This window comes from Bombina bombina, chromosome 8 (assembly GCF_027579735.1).
Source record: "Bombina bombina isolate aBomBom1 chromosome 8, aBomBom1.pri, whole genome shotgun sequence".
In the NCBI taxonomy this organism is placed as follows: domain Eukaryota; kingdom Metazoa; phylum Chordata; class Amphibia; order Anura; family Bombinatoridae; genus Bombina; species Bombina bombina.
Genome location: NC_069506.1, coordinates 236,660,608 through 236,682,034, shown reverse-complemented (window position 1 = coordinate 236,682,034; position 21,427 = coordinate 236,660,608). Strand labels below are relative to the sequence as shown.

Below are 21,427 nucleotides of genomic sequence, written 5' to 3'. Positions count from 1 at the left end.
GTATCTCTATTAATAAGCCTGATACCAGTCGCTATCGCTGCATTTAAGGCTTTACTTACATTACTTCGGTATCAGCAGTATTTTCTTAGTCAATTCCATTCCTAGAAAAATATTTTACTGCACATACCTTATCTGCAGGAAAACCTGCACGCCATTCCCCCTCTGAAGTATCTCACTCCTCAGAATGTGTGAGAACAGCAAATGGATCTTAGTTACGTCTGCTAAGATCATAGAAAAACGCAGGCAGATTCTTCTTCCAAATACTGCCTGAGATAAACAGCACACTCCGGTGCCATTTAAAAATAACAAACTTTTGATTGAAGAATAAACTAAGTAGAAAGCACCACAGACTCTCACGACCTCCTATCTATGTTGAGGCTTGCAAGAGAATGACTGAATATGGCAGTTAGGGGAGGAGCTATATAGCAGCTTTGCTGTGGGTGGACTCTTGCAGCTTCCTGTTGGGAAGGAGAATATATTCCATAAGTAATGGATGATCCGTGGACTGGATACACTTAACAAGAGAAAAGGGGCTGGACGCCATGGGGTATGAGCTAGAATTCGTTAAGGGCGATGTCAATCAAATTAGATACGAGGGACAAGATGGCGGGCGGAGGAAGAAAGTAAGCGAAGTAGGTTTATAAATCCTTCGATTATGGTTTTAGTCTTAAATTATAAAAAAATGATTAATTAAACTAACGTTTATTTTAGGTAATTAACAAGATGAGGAAGAGTGGTGAACGTGACTTGACATTCACTTTAAGCTTTCAACTAAGAATACCAAGAGAACAAAGCAAAATTGGTGATAAAAGTAAAGTGGAAAATTGTTTAAAATTACATGCTCTATCTGAATCATGAAAGTTTATTTTGGCCTTTAAATGCCTACAGCGAATCATGTCCGCCCGGCACTTGATAAATTGGGCCCTGCATCTTATGTTTGTACATCATATTTCTGTGAAAATGTATTTGTTGAACTTAAATATCAGTATTCACAGTTAAAGTCCTTATTTTATTGCCCCTATAATCCTTAGGTCTAGTTTCCATTGAGGTGGCAAAGTTTGGAAACATAAAAAATCTCCATAGAGATGATAGAGTTAAATGGAGATAAACATTTTTATCACCAGTTTCCACAATTTACCACCTCAATGGAAATAAGGGCACATACAAAGTCCAACAGCTTCTGTCTTCAAATTCCCAGTGAGAGGCACAAGCTCTTAGTAGGCTGCTCACTGCCCCTTTTCCTTGCTTATTCACCTCGTTCACAAGCTATACTGTCTGCCTGCTTTAAAAAAGGGACGGTAAATTCAAAATAAAACATATATACATTGGAAAGAACATGGCATTTTAAATAACTTTCCAGTTTACTTCCATTATCAGTTTTGCTTAGTTCTCTTCGTATCCTATGTATAGACTAATCTTAGGTAAACTCAGGAGCGTGCACGTTTATTTAGACATATTGCAGCAGTGTTTGCAACATTGTTTGTAGCATTGAAATACATAGTAGCAATCACCCTTCAGCCAGCCTAGATTTAAAAATATAATTAAAGGGACACTGAACCCAAAAAATGTATTTCATGATTCAGATAGAGCATGCAATTTTAAGCAACTTTCTAATTTACTCCTATTTTCCTATTTTCTTCATTCTCTTGGTATGTTTATTTTAAAAGCAAGAATGTAAGTTTAGATGCTGGCCTATTTTTGGTGAACAACCTAGGTTGTCCTTGCTGATTGAACAGCACCAATAAACAAGTGCTGGTTCTGAACAAAAAAATGCTGGCTCCTTAGCTTAGTTGACTTCTTTTTCAAATAAAGATAGCAAGAGAACGAAGAAAAATTGATAATAGAAGTAAATTATAAAGTTGCTTAAAATTGCATGCTCTCTCATGAATCTTGAAAGAATTTTTTTTGGGTTCAGTGTCCCTTTAAATTGGAAAGTTGTTTAAAACTGCATTCTCTCTATGTGAATCATGCATGTTTAATTTTGACTTTATTGTCATTTTAATGTATAGTTGATTTAAAAAGTAATGATTTAGCTATATCTATAGGGGCCGATTTATCAAGTGTCTGGCGGACATGATCCGCTGTAGCGAATCATGTCAGCCAGACATCGATAAATGCTGACAGCATACGCTGTCTGCATTTATCATTGCACAAGCAGTTCTGGTGAACTGCTTGTGCAATGCTGCCCCCTGCAGGGCTGCTAGCAGGGAGCGTCAATCAACCCGACCATATGATATTGTGTGGATTGATATCCACCGCCTGAGAGGAGGCGTACGAGTTAAGGAGCAGTGATCTTAAGACCGCTGCTTCTTAACTCCAGTTTAGTCTCCGGAATGCTTGCATGGAAACAGTAGTATAGGGCCCCATTCGGGCCATGATAAATCGCCCCCCTTGTGTGGATTAAATCAACCATTAGGGATGTGGATTAACCCTGTTGCTTGATTTAACTTTTTAAACAATCCACCCCGTCATGTATTCAATCTCCACTTGTCCCAGGACAATTTATTAGGTATTTAAATTCTTCCCTTTACTGAACAGTGAGTGAATATATTATTTATCCTTAGGTACATATATAGTTTACATGAAAAATCTTAGATTCATTATTCAGCAGTGCAGAATATGCTCTATATACAGGTAAATAACAATAATAAGATTCCATTTACGTTAGCAAAACATATCACTAAAACTTTCCAAGAACACAATAAGATGTTTATCTAATTTCCTTCCTTTAACGGAGTTTTCTCTTGCAGTAACGCTATTTATATTTGGAGACAGAACTGAAAATTCAGTGGCCTAGATTTATTAAAGTTTATTACGATTGTAATTTGCAGCTGAGTGGTCTGCAAAAAGTCAGCAAAGTCCTTTATAGGTTTTAATAAGAGGTTATGTTATATTGAAAGCTCAGTGGCTTACTTACGTAACAAAGTGTGGGAAAGCTACATTCAGTATAATAGACGTGAGGTTTTTATTATCTATAGATTAAAGGGATACTAAACTCACATTTTTTATTGAAAGATTCAGATAGAGCATGCAATTTTAAGCAACTTTCTAATTTACTCCTATTATAATTTTTTCTTTTTTTCTCTTGGTATCATTATTTGAAAAGCAGGAATGCAAAGTTTAGAAGCTGGACCATTTTTGGTTCAACACCTGGGTAGCGCTTGCTGATTGGTGTCTAAATGTAGCCACCAATAAGCAAGCGCTATCCAGGGTGCCAAATCTAAAATAGCCCAGCCGGCTCCTAAGCTTTACATTTCTGCTTTTCAAATAAAGATACCAAGAGAATGAAGAAAAAATTGATACTAGGGGGCCGATTTATGAACGTGTGAGCAGACATGATACGATGTAGCATACGCTGTCTGCATTTATCATTGCACAAGCAGTTCTTGTGAGCTGCTTGTGCAATGCCGCCCCCTGCAGATTCAATCAGCCTGATCGTATAGGATCGGGCGGATTGATGTCCACAGCTTTAGAGACAGGGGACAAGTTATGGAGCAGCGGAAACAGGGACATCAAGCTCCATTCAGAGTTTGATAATTTGACCCCTAGGAGTAAATTAGAAAGTTTCTTAAAATTGCATACTCTATCTGAATCATGAAAGAAAAAAAATGTGGGTTTAGTGTCCCCTTAAGTATTGTGCACATAACACCACATTAAAAAAAACTGATAAAAAAGCATTCACAGGTTTTGGTAAAAGAGCTCTCTTGCATATTACAGAAGGCTTTCATATATATGGGTAGATTTATAATTGATCAGACAGACAAGATTCACATGTAGTGAACTTTTCTGCCCAAGATCACAAGTTGTGGTGCGCATTGGTTACCCATATTTAGCATTGTATGAGCATCTGCTCCTGTAATGCCGCACTCCGACTCATGCATAACCAACTGCACAAGAGCAGGGCTTGTCAGTCATCACTCTAATCAGTCCATTTGTGATTTTCATTCTTTGTAAAATATTCTTATTACTGTATTACGTCAGTATTGTATAAAGTTATATAATAACTAGTGGAATTAAAATAAAGATTTAAATATTATAGTGCATATTTTTTATTCAGATTTTTTTTTTTTTTTTCAGTTTAGACAATTACAACAACTTAAACATCTGTGAAATGCTCTCATTGACTTAGACTTCCCACCAATGGCAGCAATCACAGAGCTCTATGAAGATTCTTTCTACCAAAATTGGAGTCAGTGTTCACCACAGATATTTGTAGGGACATTGTTAAAGTTGACGTTATAACCTTTTAAAACTACTTTTCATTTAAGTTAAAATGGTAACCTTTTAAAACTACTGATGACTTCACTAATAGGTAACACATGTATGGTTTCCGTGTAAAATCTCATAAAATCTTCACGAACCCAAGGAGGAATTAGTTATAATCTATGACTAAGCACTTGCTATAAGCACAAAACGCATGGTATTATTATAGCTTTATGGACTTAATAAAAGTTATTTTTCAAGGAGTTGTCCGGATTTGCTGCTTTTTCTTCTTCCAGGTTTAACTAATTTGCACATCTTAAATAATTAAATATTAAAGGGACCATCTTCACCAGAATTTGTTTAAAAATATAGTTAATCCCTTTATTACCCATTCCCTAGTTTTGTATAACCAACACAGTTATATTAACACACTTTTTACCTTTGTGATTACCTTGTATCTAAGCCACTGCAGAGTGCCCCCTTATTTCAGGTCATTTGACAGACTTGTGTTTTAGCCAATCAGTGCTGACTCCTAGGTAACTCCACGGACATGAGCACAATATTATATATATGACACACATGAACTAATACCCTCTAGTTGTGAAAAACTGTCAAAATGCATTTAGTTAAGAGCAGCCTTTAAGGGCTAGGAAATTAGCACGAGTCTACCTAGGTTTAGCTTTTAACTAAGAATACAAAGAGAACAAAGCAAAATTGATGATAAAAGTAAATTTGGAAGTTGTTTAAAATGACATGCCCTATCTGAATCATGCAAGTTTATTTTTGACTAGGCTGTCCCTTTATACAAAAACAAATATAGTGTGAGTTTCATATATTCTAAGCTTGCTTGAAAGAATATCAGTTAATGGTCCTTTAAGATTTTTTTTTTTTAACAGGGCTTTTTTAAAAGACATATATAATAGAGAATTGCAAGCCCTGGGAGCTGCTGTGTTAAGCATCCTATTATCACAGCCAGGAATCTGTAAGAAAGAGGAGCGGGTAAGCGTGTTTTTCAACTGTAGGTTAGGAACATTTACATTAATTTAACAAACACAAATTAAATGTTCTATAAACATTAAGTATTTGTTTTGCTTAAACAAAACAAATACTGAATTGTGCAGCCAACAAATATATGAAGAAACAAATTTCCTGAAAATATTCAGATGAACTGAAGTTTTCTGGGCTGCAATAGTTTAATACATAATACAGAAATGTATCCATCCTCTTGGGCACAAAACATTGTAACCAGTGGGTTGAATCTGGTTGTAACAGATTTTAATATCAAATAATAACTTTCTTTCAAATTTGAGGACATTCCAACCTATTCTAAAACAAAATTTAATATGGTTGCTAATTTTTCTTTGCATCACATTTACTCATTATATATTCTCCATTATAACTCTCCACCAACAGCATTTCAATTATTGGGACACTAAACCCAATTTTTTTTATTTTTTTTTTATTTTTTTTTATGATTCAGATAGAGCATGCAATTTTAAGCAACTTTCTAATTTACTCCTATTATCAATTTTTCTTGTTCTTTTGCCATCTTTATTTAAAAAGCAGTAATGTAAAGCTTAGGAGCTGGCCCATTTTAGGTACAGCACCCTGGATAGCGATTGCTTATTGGTGGCTGCATTTAGCCACCAATAAGCAAGTGTAACCCAGGTACTGAACCAAAAATAGCCTGGCTCCTAAGCTTTACATTCCTGCTATTTAAATAAAGATAGCAAGAGAACAAAGACAATATGATAATAGGAGTAAATTATAAAGTTGCTTAAAATGACATGCTCTATCCGATTCAAAAGAGAAAAAATTTGGGTTTAGTATCCCTTTGATCCGAATACAAATGTACATGCGTTTCAGCATGCTTTTGAAGATTTTCCCTTTAAAGGCACATGAAACCCAATTTTTCTTTCTTTCATTATTTACAAAGTGCATGCAATTTTAAACAACTTTCTTATTTATTTATATGATCTAATTTGCTTAATTCTCTTGATATCCTTTGTTGAAAAGCATATACTGTATATATAGGCTTACTGGCTGCTAATTGGTGGCTGCACATAGATGCCTCATGTTATTGGTACACCCATGTGCATTGATATTTCTTCAAAAAAGGATATCTAAAGAATGAAGCAAATTAGATAATAGAAGTAAATTGTCTTTTGTTTGCAAAAACCTTATATTGAGTTCTGGTAGTTTTGGCTTCCATGTCTGTAGCATTTTAAACATTATAATATAATATAACTGGGTTATCAGCTTATTTAAGTGGGTCATCTGCTTTTCTCACACTCATAGTTGTCAATGATGTTGATTTAAAATGTCATACAATCTGCTATAAATGTGTTTTTTGTTGGACTGCAATAGCCTCAGATTTGAATCCCCCAAAACCCAATAGCTGCATCTTGTCTAAATTTTCCAACAGTCGGTATAGATCCCTTAAAATATCTCAGAAACTTATTTACAGATTCACTTCAAATTTGCCAAGGTTTGTAGAGACTGTAAAAGTAAAAACATATGTCACAAATAGCAGCACAACTGTTTAGTCCAATCCAAGGCATAAGAAAATTGGAAAATGAACATTCAGGTTTATAATGCATCATTCTACTAAACACTAAAGGCATATGAAACCCATTTTTTTTCTTTCATGATTCAGACAGAACATACAATTTTAAACAATGTTCCAATTTACTTATATTATCAATTTTGCTTCATTCTGTTGCAATCCTCTATTTCAAGAGCAGCAATGCACTACTGGGAGCTAGCTGAACACAATAGTAAATTGGTCCAGTGCTAAACGCTTCTCTTTGTCTGTATCTATTGATAATCAGTGGTTGTGGTAGTCTCCACCCTAGGAGAACTACGGATATGAAATACTTAGTCCAAGCGTGTTGTTCATCGTGGGTTCTTGGAAGCTGGATACTTCTCTTTGAAGCTGATGACTGAATCAGTACAATCTGACACAGCGTAGTGGTGGAACAATAGCAGCGTTACTTGAAGGTACAGACTTAACAGCAAGTAACACTATGATACTCTACTTTTGAGAAAAGAACATTTGCAATTGCATACCGTTAATTGTTTCCATTTGTATATAAAGCCTGCAGTAACTGAATAGCACTAGAGTGCCGCACTTTAGACTGGACTAATTATACATTATATGACAGTAGTTAGTATCACCAATAAGCACTATGAAGAGGCATATACAGTATGTGCAGCCACTAATCAGCTGATAGCTCCTGAGCATTCCTAAGTATGCTTTTCAGCAAAGGATACAAAGAGAATGAAGGAAACTAGATAATATAAGTAAATTTAAAATTTGTTTAACTTTGTATGCTCTATTTGCATCATGAAAGAAAATGTTGGGTTTTCATGTCCCTTTAAAGGGGCATTAAAGATTAAATAAATGCTGGATAGAATGATGCATTGAAAGAAAAGATTAGTCTGTGAATAACATGTAGATGCATTTTTTAAAGTTTCATTGGTTGTTTAAATATTGACAAAATAAGTGTAAAGTTTTAGTGTCTATAAAACAAAGGGAGCTGCCATGTTGTAACTTAGGTTACCTTCTCTACTGTGGCCAATTAGGGACAGTTATAAATAGGTCACTAGAGTGTGCAGCCAATGGCTGTGTGGAATATAAGAGTGTTCTGCACTTCCATTTCTAACAGGAACTAAAAAGCTCGCAATTTCAGAATGGAATTACAGGAAAAGGGGACAAAATAAATAATGCAAGTATATTGCATTGTTTTATTTATGTATACAATTTATCACTTCATGTTACCATCTCAAAGTGTTTAATGTCCCTTTAATAGTAACTTTGTTATTTGCAATGAGAATGTTTTTGCAAAAAAAAAAAAAAAAATGAAATTAATATCTCATAAAGAATATAGTTTTTTTTCTTTAAAGGAGCATGAAACCCACAATTTTTATTTAATGATTCAGATAGAACAAACATTTTCAAACAACTTTACAATGTACTTCTATTATCAGTTTTGCTTCATTCTATTTGTATTCTTTATTAAAAGAGCAGCAATGCATTATTGAACTCATTTGTAAGCCAATTATAAGAGGCAGAAATGTGCAGCCACCAATCAGCAGCTAGCTTCCCGCTCCTTTTCAACAAAGGATACCAAACAAACAAAATACATTTCATAATAGAAAAAAATTGGCACTTTGTTCAAAACTGTATGGTCTGTCTGAGTCATGAAGTAAAGTTTTTGGGTTTCATATCCCTTTAAAGTTTTTTGTTTTTTAACAAAAGCACAGACTAAGCACCTAAATCTATCTTTGAAACATAAGTATTCAGTTACTTCTTTGTGCATGCAGAAAAGAATAATCGTCATAGCATCAAAGAACAGTTGGTTTGTTTTTTGATCAAACTTAAATGTTGAAACACTTGAAAGTGATGCAGCATAGCTGTAAAAAGCTAACTTGAATTTATCACCTGAACATCTCTATGTAAAAAAGAAAGATATTTTACCTCAAAAGTTCCTCAGTAGCCACATCCCATTGTAAAGGACTTTGAAGCAGCAAAACAGTATGTCTGTCCCGGGACAGCGGAAGGAGCGAGCTTTGTGCACTCTCATTATATTTCCCTATTAAGTTTAAGGAAGTTTACTATGAAATCTCATGAGATCACAGTTAAAGAGTTAATGACCTCAGCACTGTTGATGCTGATTGGCTGCTGTTCATTTCTTCTTCTTTTTTTTTTTTTTACCTGCAGCTGGGCAACAGCTGAATTATAACTTTTTACACAGAACTTACTCTGCTGAGCTGAGGAAATCGTGAGGTAAAATATCTTCCTTTTTTCATAGGGAAGCTCAGGTGATATTTTCCTGTCAGATGTTTATACTGCATCAGTTTCAAGTGATTTAGCATATAATTATTATGTCCCTTGGGCCATTAAAGTGGAAATGCTTTAATTTGATTATGTCATTTTAATACTAGCAACCCTGCAACTCTATGGGCAGCAATAAGTGGCACAGTATATTTTTTTCGCGATCATGAAACCTCCGCTAGGATTTTTCATTTTTGCGCTTGTCGGGTTGCGTTCATATAACAAGTTCCAAAATAACTTATTTTGCACTAGTGTTAACACGAATAGCGCAAAAAACCTAACTTAAGTTTTCACTTGCGTGTGCATAGAACTCAATGGAGAAAAAAAGTGGAAAAAAAAACCTAGCACCCGAGATTGCGCAAATGCCATCGCATTTTTGCGTTCCCAATAGAAGTCCATGGAGGAAAAAAAATTGTTGAAAAACAAACACCCATCACACAAAAAACAGCATATTTGCATTAGTAAAAGTGAAATATTTACGGTAAATACATAGTTAAAATCTTTATTAAATATGAATATAAATATGTTTCATTATGTTTTCATTTACTTAATGACAAAGGGATTTAATGCCCTAATATATATGTCTAGTGTGTACATATATTAAAGTGAAGGTAAAGTTGCACCATATGAAAAGCAGGATTTGAAAGATCAATAAAAATAAACATAAGTTTAATTCATAATTTTTTTTTCATTTTGAATAATAAACGATATAATGACATTGCAAACCTTAAATACTAGAGTTCAGCGTAATGCCCGGCTCTGCGTCACATATTTTGTTATGGTGACGTAAACACCGGCATCCAATTTAAATCCTGGCCATTAGGTGCCCACGATTGTAGACAAACTGCCCCCTCTATCTACAGCGCATGCCCAACACAGTGCGCACATCTTAGTTAATAGGGAGTGAGCCTGGCTGCTTACATAGAAAGGGGGTGGGGCCGCTTTCTACATGGGATAGAGCACTTACCAGGAAGTCAAATCGAGGGTGGAGCGACGGTGCTGTCAATAGCAAATGTAATATATAAAAAATATAATTTTACAATTTTTTTTTTTTTTTTTTTATTAAAAGTTAGAGTTTTCATATATTAGCGCATAGGCTACATATATGAATGATCCGAGAGCCGCAACTTTGCCTTCACTTTAATGTTTTTATATGTGTATATATGACTGTAAATACATATATACACATATATTAGTATATATGTATACACACACACACACACATATATATATATATATATATATATATATATATATATATATATATACATACATACAAATACATCTTTAGCAACATATATGTTTGTGTCTCAATGTAAAAGCCTGTTCCCTGCCTTTTTTTTCTAACACCTGAGATGTCCAATCTTTGAGCCCTTATAACTTTTTTGTGCAATATTTATTTATATATATATATATATATATATATATATATATATATATATATATATATATATATATATAATATTTATATTAATATATATATATATATATATTTATAAGACAGTGTTAATATGTGTGTAACTGTACTTTTTAATGTATTTTTTAAGTGTTTTGTACAACTGTTTTGTTTCAGAAAACAGTTAACTCCGAGATCGCGGTAAGGATTGAAGCCTAAAGGGCAAATGTGCTATCGCAAATTCAATTTCGCTCCACTTGTAATATCAGCGGAATGAGAATGCCTCGCCAAAACACAATTGTGCTAGTGCAAAACTGTTTGCACCTCACTTGTAATCAAGCTCTATGTGTTTAAAGGGACAGTAAACACCTTGATATTATGATATAAAATGTTGTTATGTGTAATGAAACAACTTTGCACTATACTTTCATTATTTATTTTGTCCCATTTTTATGTAATTTATCCCTGAATATTGAGGATTTTCTAACTCTCAGAACTTGAAATGCACCCTGTTGACATATCAAGGCTAACCCTGCTAGATACCTTTTCCTGATTGCTGTTAATTTATAACAACTACAAAACAATGGATTTTATAGTAACCTTATGACAGTGGCTAGCCTTGTTGTCTGCAGACTTAAAGGGACACTGACCCCACATTTTTTCTTTCATGATTCAGATAGAGAATGCAATTTTAAGCAACTTTCTAAATTACTCCTATTATTATTTTTTTCTTCAATCTCTTGCTATCTTTATTTGAAAAAGAAGACATCTAAGCTTTTTTTGTTCAGTACCCTGGACAACACTTTTCTATTGGTGGATGAATTTATCCACCAATCAGCAATAACAACCCAGGTTGTTCACCAAAAATGGGCCGGCATCTAAACTTACATTCTTGCATTTAAAATAAAGATACCAAGAGAATGAAGAAACTTTTATAATAGGAGTAAATTAGAAAGTTGCTTAAAATTTCATGCTCTATCTGAATCACAAAAGAAAAAATGTGGGTTCAGTGTCCCTTTAAGGACTTGAAAGGTAAAAAAAAATAGAAAGTTTTCTCCTAGAAAAAAAATCAGTTCTCAAACATTCTTTAAAGGGACATGAAACCCATTTTTTTCATGATTCAGATAGAGCATATAATTTTAAATAACTTTCACATTTAATTCTATTATCTAATTTCTTTTGTTCTCTTTGTAGCCTTTGTTGAAAAGTATACCTAGGTAGGCTCAGAAGCTTCTGATTGATGATCTCTAAAAAAAAAAAAACATGCAATGTTTAGTAGCCCTTGTTTGAATAGTTTTTAGTTTATTTGAAAAAGCCAATGACATTGGAAATATTAACATCATCTGTCATAAGGAGGTGCAGATTCTAACCAGACTGTTACCACACAAGGCGCTGAGGTTCTATACATGCGGTGCAGACTACAAGTCTTACAGGTGCTGACTTGAATGAGTGAGAGTAACGCTGCTAGCAACATTTCATGGACGCTTTTGTAACATTTTACACTATGGAACTTTTGTTTTATTTGAGGTCCAAATCAGGGACACCCTTAGCATTTGTGGTGCCCTGGGCAAGACAAATTTGTATGCCCTGCCCTTGTATAGCCCATCCCTGTACCAACATTCAGCGTTACCTATATAAAGAATAACACTATGTATTACACCTCCTGATAACATAAACACTTCTTCATAAACTAAATACAGTATGTACATTGCACCTTCTCATACCCTCACCCCTGACAGGGCGGGACCCTCCAAACCGGGCCCTGGGCAAGGTTTCCCTTTCTCCAAATATTAGAATTTGTCTGTGGTATTTTGCACTGTGTTAAACATTCACTTTTTCACTGTTAACACTTTTTTTAATTATTGCATTGTTTTGTTTGATTGTTATTTTTCATATATTTTATTACTTGTTTATTTGTATGCCTAGAACTGTGCACACTGTTGAAGATAAGGCCAGGAGTTTTCAATACTAATATTCTGTAAAAAAGTGCAGTGTCAGACAGACAGCAGTTTATTTGTTACACAAGGAAAAGGTGGAATGTTTTAGCAGGCAATAGCAAATACATTAAAGGGACAGAAAACCAAAATTATATTTTTCATGATTCAGATAGAGCATGCAATTTTAAGCAACTTTCTAATTTATTCCTATTATCAATTTTTCTACTTTCTCTTGGTATCTTTATTTGAAAATCAGGAATGTAAGCTTAGGAGCCTGTACATTTTTGGTTCAGCACTTGTGTAGCGCTTGCTGATTGGTGGCTAAATCATAAAGGAACAAAATCATTATTGGTGTCTGATTGTTAGTGAATTTGATTGAAGGAATTTTGATTTCCTTTTAACATTAATCATAGGGTGAACAGATGGGCATCACAGTGAGTGGGCAGGATCTGATACTAGCAGTTATCATTGCACAAGCAATTTCTTATGTAGCCACCCCCCTGCTCCATTTAACTAATTGCTTGAGAGCAGGGCTTGTCAATCATCCCAGGTGATCCTGACCAGGATGATTTAACTCCACCACCCTTGAGGTGGCAGAGAGGCTAAGTAGCACCGGTCTTTAGTCTTCAGCTACTCAACTAGCATTTCAGGCCTGATTGCACAAGCCTACAATGCTCAGACCCCAAAGCTGCGTCGTCAGTTTCATAAATGGGGGACATAATATAATTTCATGAGTGTACAATTTACAATTTCATATAATCTTATACAATATATATTTTTACTCATTCAAGCATTTATTTCTGAATCATAAATGAAAATTCTTATGATCATATTTTAGTTATGAACACGTTTCATAGTTTCAAAGTGTGATTTTACCTTTTTTTTTTTGTTTTTTTTTATCAAGTCCCATAAGCTGTCAAGTTCAATACATGAAAAATAATTCTGAAAATCTGTTGACAAGTACCTAGAAATTGGATTGTGATCACCCTAAACTAGACTGTCCCCTGTTATGTATAGGGACGTCTTTTGGCGATCAGATAATGAAGGTGAGGAAAAACGTTAAAAAATTACTGAAAATGACTGATTCTGACTTATGTTCAGATTAGAAATGTGCTTATTGGAAGCTGTAATTATGTTGTTAATTATCAAAATATAGACTGTGGTTGACCTGTTATATACATGGAATAATGCAATAATAAAACGCCCTAACAGCATTTTCTTTTAGCACTTTAAAGTCTTTTTTAAAAATATATACATAATATTTATCAACAACTAATCACTGATTTTAAAAAAATCTGTATTCAAAATAAGTGTTTTAAAAAAAGAATTTTAAAATTATAATATTGTACTCATGGTTGGTATTGTTTTGTAATCTAAGGACCTATCCCTTTAAAAACCCTCTTGAATTATTTTGTGGCATGGCCAATAAAGTGCAAACATAAATAAGCTCTTGCATTAATCAACCAATCAATTTATCAGATTTCTGGATCTTGCATGATGCAGTCTAGTGTCTTTAAGGTAGTGGAAATACACATAGTTAAATTACAGGAAAAGCAGACAAAATAAAAAACATATACAGTATATTTTACAAGGTTTTGTTTTATATAATGCATATTTATATATTGTGTAAGGAAATACATTAGATTTTTTACATTAGATTTGCCTGTTGTGCAATGTTTTTCTCAGTAAACAGTTTTACTTTTATGAGTTCACCTGACTATAAAAAAAAATATTTTAGTAATCTGTAGCAGTTTGTTATTTTTTTTTTTTACAGCATTGCCTACTCCCTCTTCCCCCTCCTGCAGGCACTACTAGCTAAACAAATAGAAACAAACTTACTAGACAGGGTGAAAGGCATTACATAGGCGACCAGAGGGGAGGGACAGCAGATAAGGGAATAAGGTATGAACAGTCAGACTGTACTTGGGTGAGAAGAGAGCAGGCAGAAAGGAATCAGCTGAAAAGCTGAGCAGAGTAAAACAAACAAAAAAAAGATAAAAGAGTTTAAAGTTAATAAATGAAGAGAAAATACAGGGAAAAAAACATAAAAAGGGAAAAACAAAAAACTTGAAATAAAGTAGTGTAAGGAGAAAGGGAAGTGTGTTAGTTGGAAGATAGAAAAGGAACAGGACCAAAGGAAAATTTGGATAAAAGTGTAAGGTGATTGAAGGAGTAAAGGGTTAGTGCCCCCTCCCCGTTGCCAAGCAAGAGCACAGGAAGCTGTGGTTTCCTCTGCTGTCTCTGGTAGCCGGGTTGGGTAAAGGCTCAGGAGACGCAGCCAAGGAGCACATGGGAAGGGACGACTGGTCTCTGTTTACAAAATGCTTTCCTGCATCCCGAGGGGAATCAGCCCGCAGCGACATGCAGAGCAGGGAGCTCACCGAAGTCTCCATCCTCAACTCCAAAAAAAAGCTAGACATTGTCCGGGAAACCCCTTCCGAGAGACTGCGCAAGTTGAGAAAAAGCAAGACACTGGTGGATGAGAAGAAGAAGCTTTCCGTTTGGACACTACTATTAGCGTTGCTCGGGATTCTGATAATGGTCTTACACACGGAGCTACTCTGGTTTGGAAACTGTCAGGTAATAACATTTCATTACATCCATTTTGTTAAAAGGACATGAAACCCAATTTTTTTCTTGCAGGATTCAGATAAAACATAGAATTTTAAACAACTTTACAATTTACCTTTTATTATCAAATGTGCTTCATTTCCTTGATATCCTTTGCTGAGGAAGTGACAATGCAATACTGAGAGCTAGCTGAACACATCTAGTCAGCCAATCACAAGAGACAAATGTGTGCAGGCACCAATCACCAGCTAGTTTCTTTTAGTTTAGGATATGTGCATAATCTTTTTCATCAACGGATACCAAGAGAACAAAGTGCATTTGAAAATAGAAATGAATTGAATTCATTGAAATGAAATAACATGTTCTATCTGAATCATGCAAGATTTATTTTGACGTTCCTATCCCTTTAACGGGTGGCTATCAAATCCATTATCTACATATAATAATTATTATTACACTATTTTTACTCAGATATTTTATATGAAAAAGTTTAGGAACTATGGTTTGTGAGTTTTGTAACAATCTTAAAGGAACATGAAACCCTTTTTTTTTCTTTCATGATTCATACAATTTAAAAAAAAAACTTTCCAATGTACTTCTATTATCTAATTTGCTTCATTCTCTTGATATCATTTGTTGAAGAAGCAGTAATGCACTACTGGGAACTAGCTGAAAGCCATTAACAAGAGGGATAAATGTGCAGCCACCAATCAGCAGCTTCTAATCATACCTAGGTATACTTTTCAACAAAGTAGTCAAAGAGAACACAACTAATTAGATAATAGATATAAATAGGAATATTATATAAAATCGCATGTTCTATCTGAATCATGGAAGAGAAAAAAAGGGTTTTATGTCTCTTTAAAGTGCTATATGCAAGAAGTTTATCTCCATAGAGCACATTCTGATACAAGAAAGCTGATAGCTGATAATGAAGAACAGTTGTCTTTACATTTTATTGCTACAAAATGTTAAACTCTTTTCATGGTTTTTTGTTTTTTTTTTGCTTTTGACAATGTAAACGTTTTTCTTAATATTGAATGCTATCTGTTCATCTTGAAGCTGTCAGCTCTTTCTTATTTTAATGCGTACTAAAATATATTTTTTACACAGGAAAAAAATAAAAATAATAAATAATATATATATAATGAATGCATACATATTAGTATCCTGCAGCATAATGACTGCAAAGAAATCAAAAGAGCACTTTTTTTTATGTTGAAACACTTGGTCATTTTTGTCTCCCTCTCTCTGCCATTCTAATCCATTAGAAGTGATTCAAATTAACCAAGCTGCCTATATTCAGTATATGACATAACAGATATTCTGGGTTTCTTTGTACTTGAACTTGGTAAACAGGAAAAAACAAATGAAAGGACGTGAAATTCAAAATTAAACTTTTTATGGTTCAGAGAGACTTTTCAACTTTCTTCTGTCATAAAATGTATGTTGTTCTTTTGTTATCCTTTGTTAAAAAGCATACCTAGATAGGCTTAGGTGCAGCAATGCACTACTGAGAGTTAGCTGGTGATTGGTGACTTCACATATATGCCTCTTGTCATTGGCTCACTTGATGTGTTCAGCATGGTCTTAGTAGTGCATTGCTGATCAAAAACTAAAGTTTAACTATGTATTTAACTCCTTTGCAAGTAATAGTGTAGAATTTAAATAATCTAACACCTTAGGGACTTTTCTGTTTGCACATTTATGTTTAATAAACAGGCGTTTCTTAGAGTTTAAATTATTGTATTCTTAGGGGGTTCTGCTCCTCTAGTAAAATACACATGGTCAAAGCAAAACTAAAACGAGATAATTGATTCACTATTGGTGATAGTTTATTAGTGTTTCTGATTGAAGGAAGTTTGTTTCCCACTTAACCAATAATGGGCAAGATTACAAGTGGTGCACTAACTGTTGCACTTGAGCTAAAAGGGGTTAATCGCAGGTCTTTGAGCGTGAGAAGTAGCATGCGTATTATAAACTGATAGTAAACACGTTTGCTTGAGCACAATTGAATTTAGTGCGCATCGGGATAGTGCGACTTCAGAGCTCTGGTTAACTGTTACGCTTGACAAAAAAGTGGCACAAAACACATCTAACATACATGTAACAGTACAGTTACACTCATAATAAAACTGTCTGATAAAAATTATTATAAAAAAAAGAATTACAATAAAAAGTTATCAGGGCTCAAAGATATAAGGGCTCAGGTGTTAGAAAAAAAGCATAAAAAGACATGTACAGGGCTTTAAAATAGAGATACATACATGTCTAATTATGTATATATATATATATATATATATATGTTTATGATCATATTGCCGCTTTAAAAAGGGACACATATGAAAAATACATATGTCAGGGTTCTTATACAAAACATTTCTTTAAACAGCCCTGACATATGTGTCCCTTTTTAAAGCAGCAATATGGTCACCCTATGTATATATGTATTTATAGACATATATATATATATATATATATATATATATATATATACACACAGAGTATATATAGCCATTTTTATGCTATTATTTTGCTATACTGATTGACTTTTAATATAATAAAGACCACATAGCTTTGAGCTTTTTCGTCTGGATTCTTCCTTTCATTTATATATATATATATATATATATATATATATATATATACACACACATATATGTAAGTGTATTGGAGCCCTTTGCAATCAAGTAGCTGAAAACATGAAAAATCATATGTATGCAATATTCATAAGTGATAGGAAAGGCAAAGTTAGACTTGCATGATTCAGATAAAGATACTTTGAAATTCACTTTATTTTCAAATGTGCTTCATTCTCTTAGTCTGCCTTGTTCAAAAAGAATACACACACTCCTACCCTAGTGAGAACTAGCTTCTGATTGATGCCTACACACATTGGTCTCTTGAGATTGGCTAACTAGATGTGTTCAGCTAGCTGCTAGTAGTGCAATGCTGTTCCTTCAGCAAAGGATAACAAGAAAACAACAAAACAAATTTGATAATAGAAGTAAATTGGAAAGTTGCTTAAAATTGTATGTTCTATCTTAATAATTAAGGCAAATTTTGGGGTCTCCTGTCCCTTTAATAAAGTGTTTATCGGTGTAAGATTCATAGATTAAAAGTGTGATTTGACCGATTGTATTAAGGCAGGAAACAAACACATTTATTAATTGAGAAAGCACGAAAATTTAAACATTGAAAATAAAGCTACAAAGACAGCTAATATTTGTATACATATTATCTCTGTATTGGCTATATTCCTCCCTATATCATCATATTCTAAAATAACAAAAGGACAAACAGCCTTCCCACTATGGGGTATATTTATTAATGTGCAAGCGGACATGATACGATGTAGCGTATCATGTCCGCTGCACATCGATAAATGCTGACAGCATACGCTGTGGGCATTTATCTTTGCACCAGCAGTTCTTGTGAACTGCTGGTGCAATGCCGCCCCCTGCAGATATGCGGCCAATTGGCTGCTAGCAGGGGGTGTCAATCAACCTGATCGTATTTAATCAGGTTGATTTCTGTCCGCAGCCTCAGAGCAGGCGTGCAAGTTATAGAGCAGCGGTCTTTAGACTGCTGCTTCATAACTTCTGTTTCCGGCGAGCCCGAAGGCTCGCTGGAAACAAAGGGCATAAAGCTCCTTACGGAGCTTGATAAATCGGCCCCTATATCTGATTCATATTGAAAGTTTTTACTTGCAATCTCTGTATACGGTGCTAATTGCTATTCTATCAGAAAACAAATTAACATCAATATTGGTGCATATGGAAGAAATACATTTTGATCAACAGAATCATAGGCACAGAGTATGCAACGCATTTTGTATAAAAACTCTTAGAACTAAGTATGAATATGCATGCAACGCATTTTGTATAAAAACTCTTAGAACTAAGTATGAATATGCATGCAACGCATTTTGTATAAAAACTCTTAGAACTAAGTATGAATATGCATGCAACGCATTTTGTATAAAAACTCTTAGAACTAAGTATGAATATGCATGCATCGTATGTCTGTAATTACATATATACACATATAAATACATATATACAGTACATAGGTACACACACACATATATACAGGGAGTGCAGAATTATTAGGCAAATGAGTATTTTGACCACATCATCCTCTTTATGCATGTTGTCTTACTCCAAGCTGTATAGGCTCGAAAGCCTACTACCAATTAAGCATATTAAGTGATGTGCATCTCTGTAATGAGAAGGGGTGTGGTCTACTGACATCAACATCCTATATCAGGTGTGCATAATTATTAGGCAACTTCCTTTCCTTTGGCAAAATGGGTCAAAAGAAGGACTTGACAGGCTCAGAAAAGTAAAAAATAGTGAGATATCTTGCAGAGGGATGCAGCACTCTTAAAATTGCAAAGCTTCTGAAGCGTGATCATCGAACAATCAAGCGTTTCATTCAAAATAGTCAACAGGGTCGCAAGAAGCGTGTGGAAAAACCAAGGCGCAAAATAACTGCCCATGAACTGAGAAAAGTCAAGCGTGCAGCTGCCAAGATGCCACTTGCCACCAGTTTGGCCATATTTCAGAGCTGCAACATCACTGGAGTGCCCAAAAGCACAAGGTGTGCAATACTCAGAGACATGGCCAAGGTAAGAAAGGCTGAAAGACGACCACCACTGAACAAGACACACAAGCTGAAACCCCTCTGAGGAAGCGTAATGTGAAACGCGCGTCAGGGGCACGAACACGGGGTTATTGAACCCCCAATTTTTAATTTGCTGACTCAGTGTTAGCACTCTTGAGACTATCCCAATATTCATAGACAGTTAAAAGTAATCAGGTCTCCGCTATAGAAGAGACCTTTTTATAGCTTAGTCCTCATTTACGTCTAATGTAGACGATTTAACTTGGTGGCTGTTTGTAATGGGATATCTCTAAGTATTTCAGTGGTAATTTTCCGGGCGATAATAGGGGTCAGATTTCTAAAACTCATAAATTTACGGTATTAAGCAGACTAACTGCACAACATTCAAACTGGCTGATTAAGCACTATTGTGCGATGTGTTATAACTGCTGACACGCTTGTTAGTTTGCAGCAAACAATAGCGACTTATATTAATTAAAAAGCAGGCTAACTGCACCACATTCAAACTAGCTTATCAAGCACTACTATTGGATGTGGTAAAATTGCGACAAGGTCTGTTAGTTTGTAGCAAACAATATCGGTCTATGCTAATTTATTCAAATATATCCACCCTGAATACCAGGTCAAAAATACCACGGCAAACAGCTATATTGTGGCTCAATAAGAGGCACTCAACATATTTTGTCTCTTTAATCAAGGCTTATATTTTATATCTATGGGGCCTATATATTGACCACTTGAACTATTACTAGCAATAGTATCGTTAACAATAATCTCAGTGCAACTCTCACTCAGTTTAGGACTCAAACACGCAGATATTTAAGGCTGTGCTTGGGTTGGCTAATTCATGCACTAATACCCAGCACCTCAGACTATACAGTGTTTTTGCCTATCCTAATAGTGTAGACTTGCCTTAAAGGAGGACTAACTAATACAGCAATTATTTTTCTTGCTGTCTATAATCTATTATATACTAACAGGGTCCAATATTGTAACACTATTAATAGTTTAGATTCCCTGCTAGTTACTATAATTTGAATACGGGAGTGCTATCTGATATACCAATAATATTATCTGAGTTCCAGCTAGTTTTAATAGTATGTGTGTGTGTGCATGTGTATGAGTCCAGCCGGACTTTCAATATATTTTTTCACTAATAAAGTTATTTAGTATAAATGTGAATGATCGGATGATTTTGATACTTACTTATTCTTTATGTGTCTGACCTTTATCTACAGTGGGTACAGTTATTACACAATCCAGTAACCTGCAATCTTTCTCTTTGTGTGTTGCAAATCTCTCTTGCACACATATTTGTACATTTCTACACAAGCTGAAACGTCAAGACTGGGCCAAGAAATATCTCAAGACTGATTTTTCTAAGGTTTTATGGACTGATGAAATGAGAGTGAGTCTTGATGGGCCAGATGGATAGGCCCGTGGCTGGATTGGTAAAGGGCAGAGAGCTCCAGTCCAACTCAGACGCCAGCAAAGTGGAGGTGGAGTACTGGTTTGGGCTGGTATCATCAAAGATGAGCTTGTGGGGCCTTTTCGGGTTGAGGATGGAGTCAAGCTCAACTCCCAGTCCTACTGCCAGTTTCTGGAAGACACCTTCTTCAAGCAGTGGTACAGGAAGAAGTCTGCATACTTCAAGAAAAACATGATTTTCATGCAGGACAATGCTCCATCACACGCGTCCAAGTACTCCACAGCGTGGCTGGCAAGAAAGGGTATAAAAGAAGAAAATCTAATGACATGGCCTCCTTGTTCACCTGATCTGAACCCCATTGAGAACCTGTGGTCCATCATCAAATGTGAGATTTACAAGGAGGGAAAACAGTACACCTCTCTGAACAG

At 34.8% G+C, this 21,427-nt stretch overlaps 1 protein-coding gene across 1 annotated transcript in view; it reads left to right on the top strand.

Moving 5' to 3' along the window:
- The first annotated feature begins 14,269 nt into the window (after nucleotides 1-14,269).
- Nucleotides 14,270-21,427, top strand: part of KCNN4 (potassium calcium-activated channel subfamily N member 4) — a 191,901-nt gene continuing 184,743 nt past the window's right edge. Inside the window, exon 1 of the mRNA XM_053691216.1 lies at nucleotides 14,270-14,953. Coding sequence (XP_053547191.1) covers nucleotides 14,663-14,953 — 291 coding nt within the window. The 5' untranslated portion in view covers nucleotides 14,270-14,662. The remainder of the gene's footprint in view (nucleotides 14,954-21,427) is intronic.